This window comes from Vigna radiata, unplaced genomic scaffold, assembly GCF_000741045.1.
Source record: "Vigna radiata var. radiata cultivar VC1973A unplaced genomic scaffold, Vradiata_ver6 scaffold_158, whole genome shotgun sequence".
Classification (NCBI taxonomy): Eukaryota; Viridiplantae; Streptophyta; class Magnoliopsida; order Fabales; family Fabaceae; genus Vigna; species Vigna radiata.
In genome coordinates this window covers 371367-378080 of record NW_014542914.1, presented here as the reverse complement: position 1 = coordinate 378080, position 6714 = coordinate 371367, and the positions used below count along the sequence as shown (strand labels likewise).

The 6714-nt window shown below is 36.8% G+C and overlaps 2 protein-coding genes across 3 annotated transcripts; one reads left to right on the top strand and one right to left on the bottom strand.

The window, feature by feature from the left end:
* Positions 1-501: 501 nt before the first annotated feature.
* LOC106752443 (pentatricopeptide repeat-containing protein At5g48910) lies at positions 502-2979 on the bottom strand. Its single transcript, XM_014634127.2, has 2 exons — positions 1004-2979; positions 502-821 (listed from the first exon to the last, which is right to left on the bottom strand). Exon 1 carries the CDS (start codon positions 2872-2874, stop codon positions 1258-1260), a length of 1617 nt encoding a protein of 538 aa, XP_014489613.1. The 5' UTR covers positions 2875-2979; the 3' UTR covers positions 502-821; positions 1004-1257.
* Positions 2980-3040: 61 nt separating this feature from the next.
* On the top strand, positions 3041-6130 carry LOC106752463 (TP53-regulating kinase). 2 transcript variants are annotated; one of them, XM_014634144.2, is made up of 7 exons: positions 3041-3158; positions 3401-3526; positions 4338-4451; positions 4570-4848; positions 4959-5072; positions 5732-5804; positions 5894-6130. In XM_014634144.2, exons 2-7 carry the CDS (start codon positions 3464-3466, stop codon positions 5929-5931), a joined length of 681 nt encoding a protein of 226 aa, XP_014489630.1. In that variant the 5' UTR covers positions 3041-3158; positions 3401-3463; the 3' UTR covers positions 5932-6130. The 2 variants fall into 2 exon arrangements, with proteins under 2 accessions (XP_014489630.1, XP_014489632.1); XM_014634146.2 differs by lacking the exon at positions 3041-3158 and adding an exon at positions 3191-3274.
* The last annotated feature ends 584 nt before the right edge of the window (positions 6131-6714 follow it).

Here is a 6714-nt window from a genome sequence, read left to right as displayed (position 1 = left end):
TGAAGATAAAAAAGAAAAGAGTAATAATATCATGACACATTTTTACATTCATTTGACATAAAATACAAGGATAAAGTAGTCTAAAAAGTGAAAAGTTTTGTAGTTTTTCAAGAAGAAGAGAGAAAAAAAAGTAAGAGTAGTGTCACATAAATGTAAAAAATTTAACTGTGTGAAAGAATATATGAAAATGAAAGGTGTCGTATCTTCTTTATTATCCTCTTCTGCCAATAATATCCCTAGTCACATAAATCTTTCATCTTGTAAAAGTAATGTTTCAGATTTCTTTACGGATACACAACCCTTATCTATTACGAGTCATTACTCTGTCAATTGATTCTATCAGCTGTCTTGGCATGACTTTGATAACTCGTATATGGAACTATGTTCATAGGCGTCCAAGTTCTAATCAGATTTTTTCTTTAAATATTTTTTTAGAGGCATATTTAATTACAAAGTTGATGTCATTATGCTCTCACCCTGTGTTAGGACACATTGCCACCAACAAATAGCATTCTGATATGGCAAACGTAAAAGCTAGAATTACAACAGGTTTGGAAACACTTTGATAATAAAAGAATCAAGATTACGATATGGATCTCTAACTATGAATTTCTGATGATCACGTCTGAGATTAATGTAGAAAATCATATCTAAAATGTTTGGTAATTGGTGCTAGTGTGGACAAGAGAGTGAGGAGATATCCTATTGATGTGCAGTTGAATGGAGGAATCCAGGAAGAATATAGGCTTTCATTTTCCATTTTCTTCCCCCTTATTTTCATTTGTTCATTTTGCTGTTGTTGTTTCATCTCTATTAAACTCCTGCAGTGAGGAAATTAATTAAATTTTGTAGGGAAACACAAACTTAGAAGAAAAAAAAATGTTATCATAAAAATAGCATATCCATAATTAAGAGTGTGCTTGCATATCAGTTCCATCCAACTAAACCCACATTCAATACAAACCAATCAACAGTAAGCAACGGATTTCTAAACACACCCTACCAAGGGAATATATATCCTTTTGTTGAATGGTGAAACATCCCTAACTATCTGTATCTCTCTGGCTGTCAAACACTTTGGAGTTTGGACACAATCTTGATTACTGGTAACAGTCCTCTTAAACTCTAAAATCTTCCACATTTCTGATGTGTCACGAAATGCCGTTACCAAAAGCCTAGAGTAATTCATAACTTTTCACTGTGATCTTTAATAGCATGTTCGTTACTTGTATTCTCCTCCTATATTATGCACCACAGTCAAAACGTTTCAGTTAGTAAACCTGCTTCAGTTATCCCCAGTCCAATTGTTTCAAGCATTTTGTAAATATCTGAAGAACATTCATGCTCTCTGCCCCCAGCAACAAAGCGATGAACTCTACCCTGCAGTTCAACCAAACTCCAACCAGCAACTTTGCCGGCAATTCTCTCACTCAATAATTCCCGAATTCTAACTACATCCTCCCACTTTCTCTCTTTCGCATATATTCCAGCTAACTGCACATAATGCCCGTCATGGGTTGGATCCAACTCTATCAACTTAATCCCAATCTTCTCCCCCATCTCCACAAATCCATGAAGCTTACATGCATCAAGCAGCGTCGCCCACATCACAGGATCGGGCGTAATTGCCATTCCCTCAATCAACTTAACTGCCTCATCAACTAAACCGGCATGAGCAAGGAGATCAACCATGCACCCATAGTGCTCCATCTCATGCTGAATGCCATAACCATCTACCATCAACTTAAAATAATGCTTCCCTTCACCAACCAAACCAGCCCTACTACAAGCATTAAGTACACCCACAAATGTCACATTCACAGGAAGAAAGCCTTCATCAATGAACCTGTCAAATAGTGCGAGCGCCTCCTTGGCGCAATCATGCGAAGCAAGACCGCAGATCATAACATTCCACGTCCACACATCCTTCTTCACCATCCCATCAAACAAGATTCTCGCCTTTTCAATACAACCACACTTTGCATACATGTCAACCAAAGCAGTCCCTATAAGAACCGTCATTGGAAATCTCATTGCCTCAATGGTGGAATGAATGAATCTCCCATAACAAAGCAAACCCAACTGAGCCGAAACCGAAAGCAAGGTAACCAATATAGCTTCATTTGGTCTCACTCTCTTCTTCCTCATGTCTCTAAAACACTCCAACCCATCTTCAAAAAGTCCATTTTGAACATACCCCATTATCATAGTACTCCAAGAAACAACATCCCTTTCAGGCATTTCACCAAACATCTTCTCCGCAACCCGAACATCCCCATTTCTCACTGCACCAGCCAGCATGGAGTTCCACGTGACCACATCGCTGCAAAGGGCATCTTCCTCAAACACCCTTTGGGAAGAATCAGCATCACCACACTCGAAATAGAAGTGAATCAGAGCGTTCCGGACAAACACGTGGCAAGCATAACCGAGCTTGATCACGTGCGAATGAACTTGAACACCCAACTTGTTGTTTCCCTTAAGTTTTAAGTTCTTGGAGCAGGCATGGAGCAGGAAGGTGAAGGTGTGCTGGTTGGGGTTGAGAAAACGGCGTCGCAATGCGGAGTAGAGAGAAAGAGAGAGAGACGGCGACGAGTTGGCTTTGGCGTGGCAGCGGATGAGGGAGTTGAAGGCAAATACAGTGGGGAACGGAATTGCGCTGAAGAGAGAGAGTGAGTATCGGAGAGGGAAAGGAAGAATGGAGGAGAAAGAAAGTAGAGAGAGAAGGTGAACGGTGAGACGAGCATAGCCCAAAACGACGACGTGTGCATGGGTTTGCTTGATTTGGGGCAGGGAAGGTTGTGATGGCAGATAACGGAATATTGAAGCTTGAGAATTTGAAAGAAGGGGTTTGGTGCTTTTATTTCTCAACATAACAGCTTTGTTCTTTTACCGTAACACTCTTATGCTTCATTCTCTAACATATATTCTAATGTCACAACTATTTCTCTTATGCATGTGCAGATACTTTAAAAAAATAAAAATAAATCAACGAAAATCTTAAGTATCTTTGAACTTTTTTTCAACGAACCGTCCAACCCGGTTAGCCTGCAGACCGGACCGGTTTGTTTGAAGTGGATATTGTACATTAAAAAAAAGGCGCAAAACGTCCCGTTTTATTTGTTCAGTTCTGTTACCCTAACTGTGGCACTCGTAAGGTTTGTTCCTGAACTTGTGGTGGCTGCAATTAACTTCTTCTTTTTATTGATGCCAATTACTGCATGATATCATTGCAATTGTTCTTTACCATATTCCGTTAACTTCTCAATTAATTGTATTAGAAATTACTGAATTTACTCAACTCCAATTCATACTAGAATTAGTTTCTACATCTACATAGTTTTTTTTTTGTCTTCTTTATTTTTCCGCTGTGTAATCGTTTTTCCCTTTCCTTTTTTAGCACATAGTTGTTGCTGAAGAGAGTTGAAAACACCAGGAATTTCACTGCCTAAGAGTTGAATATATGGAGACTGAAGTTGACTCAAGAGATACTTCACTCATTCTGCTCAAACAAGGAGCTGAAGCTGTAAGTGTAATCACATCCTGGATTTGTAGAATTAATTAACACCTAGCCTTGATGTAAAATTTCTATCTTTTCTTGTTTTTTTACTGGTGCACTCACCTTGTATGTGCAATCACTCCATTGTATTGTTTGGTAGTAATTGATTTCTGGTTTTCTGCCCTTTGAGGGTGTAAAGTTTTAATTTTAGAGGAAATTGGTAACAATTGCTAGCAAAAAGGACCCTGATGAATTAATTTCATGAGAATAAAGTTTCTGATAGCGAAAAGTAGCCTCACCGAAAACATCCTAAAGGTACTCTCGTTATTTCTCCATTGAACCAAATATAGCTGGTAGGTTATACGACTCTCCAGTTTAGACCAAACACTACAACACAGTCATGTATTCACCAAGAAGGCCATCCCAGTGAAGGGCTAAGAGAAAAAAAAAAATTATATGCCTTCTTCCACGGTTATATCCTCACAGGTCAGAGAAAGTTTCATTTTTCTCTTTCCAGTTGTTTGGTTCAGTGGAAAAATAATTAGAGTACCTTTTGATATGTTGTTAATGAGGTTACTTTGTTCTTCATAGTATGAGGTGGGATGTTGTTGGTGAGGGTACTATGGAATGCTCTTCCTCTAAAAGTTTCAATTCAAGCTTAGTGGAAATTCCTAGCAATTGACTCCATCAGCATTTTGAGATCCATATAGTTAATCTTACCCAGTAGGATAAGGTTTTTGTTTGTTGTTGGGGTAGTTCTTCAACCCACTGCTTTGGATGATTCTTTTTTATGAAATAGCACTGACTAAATTATGGCCTTTTGCGTTCCTTTTTGTAGAGGGTTTTTGAGTCTTCTTTTGTGGGAAGGAAATCCGTTGTCAAGGAACGCTTCTCAAAGAAGTACAGGCATCCAGTTTTGGATTCAAAATTGACCCTCAAGCGCTTAAATGCGGTTAGATTTAGAAAATTTTTGTTATGTTTTACACTGAAGCTCTGTATATTAAGCTGTGCATTGTTTCATTTCTTGAATGCTTTATTTCACCAATTGTTTTTTTTTTTTTTTTGAGCAGGAGGCTAGGTGCATGACCAAAGCAAGGCGACTTGGTGTTTGTACTCCTGTGCTGTATGCTGTGGATCATGTATTGCACACTTTAACATTTGAATATGTTACTGGCCCTTCAGTCAAAGATGTGTTCCTTGAAATCGGGTCACGTGGGACTGATAAAGAGTGGCTGGACAATATTGCATCCCAAATTGGTGAAGCAATTGGGAAGTTACATGATGGTGGTCTTATTCATGGTGATTTAACAACATCAAACATGTTGTTGAAGAGTGATACCAAGCAGTTGGTGAGTTCATTCATGTCTTAGGTCCTGTAATATCCAATTACCCATTAATGCTATGCAACATGAAAAATATTGTCAATGGTTGTTACAGAATTCAAGTGTATTTTGCATAGGTTCTTATTGATTTTGGTTTGAGCTTCACTTCAACTCTTCCAGAAGATAAAGCTGTTGATTTGTATGTTCTGGAAAGATCTCTTATCTCAATGCATTCATCATGTGGGAATGTGGTAAGCCAACTTTTCGTTTCCCTTTAACTGTGATGCCATAGAAAATAGAAAATTAAGGAGATGAAAACAGTTATTTTTCTGTTTTAAGAATTTGAATTAGAGGGGTACTCCACCTAGCTAGTGCTAAAAAGTAGCATATAACATAATTTGGGGTACGTTTTACTAAAAATCATATGTTGAAACTAGCTTTAGTACACCTAGTTTAAAGCGTTACAATTTACATCTTAATTTTCATAAACATGCTCTTGTGTTAATACTTAATTAAAGCTGTCAATGTGAGAGGTCTGCCATGCTTGTGATAAGTTTTTTGCCCAATTTCCTATTCCTGTTTTCAACTGTTTACAATCAAGACTTTCTAGTGTATGCACTAAAGTTGATTTGGGCAATGTTTGTGCTAAAGAAACAAAGCATTGAATAGGATGAACTCTTTATCTCACAAATGAACTTCTCATTGACAAACACTAGCACTTCCTTTTGTGTCAAAGAAGCTGAGATTTACTTCACCACCCTGTGGATCCATGTCATCGAACTTCACATTCTGCAAAGAGAGACCGACGCCTTTTTCTATAATATGTTTTCTGCTTAGTCTAACGGATTTATGATTATAAACAACTAATCAATTGACTAACAATTTTGAATATTGGGTTTTGTCTGGACAGATGGATCAAATTCTTGCTGCATACAGGAAGTCGTCAAAACAGTGGTCATCCACGTTAAACAAGCTAGCACAAGGTTATACCCTCCCTCTTCTACTTTGTTCAACTTTAACACTTTTTCTTCAATACATGCTTCTTACTTCCATACATTTTCACAACTTGCAGTGCGACAAAGAGGGCGGAAGAGGACCATGGTTGGATGAATCTGTCTCAAATTTCATTTCTTTATTGAGATATAAAAACGACAACTAAGGATGTTATTAATGTAGTTTATCTTCACATTCTCTCTCTATTTGTATTTTTGTAGTGTGCTTATCTTCTATATAGTTTATAAAAAATGTGATGGCTTTTAAACTTGTGGTTGCCATTTAATCTAAACAAAATAGTTTTTTATTTGTTGCATGCAGATTCCATTGTTATACTTTTCTAAACACCTTTTTAGGAACACTCGAATCCTATTTTGAGGAGAAAAAATTCGATTGCCACTGTTTATTCTTAATTGTTGACCCAAAACACTTGTAGCTAATTAAATAGTGTGTTAAATATTTGATTCATTGAAACTCTACAGAGTGGTACCAAGTTTATGTCCAAAAACCAAGTTCATAGAGACTAAAGCCAAACAACATATGTAGTTCAATTACACGCATTGGAATTGTTCTGCCTCAGTCTCAAAACTAAATAGACGATGATATTTTAACAATACTTTTTAACAACTTTTTGATAACAGGATACGTGTCATCATTTTATTGGTTTGTTGGAATTTACTTTTAAAAAAACATTTGAAACGGACCAATCACAAACTAGTACATATGCGTTGTAAAAAGAGTTAAATTTTTTTTTTTCAAAATAAATAATGGATCAAAATTAAAGTTTGAATAATTTGTATACAACACTTGTTTGAAAATAAGTTTCTCTCATACCAACTTCATTGGTTAGTATTCATAACAGTTAACCTTTTATAATGAGTACTGTTTATTTTAGTTCTT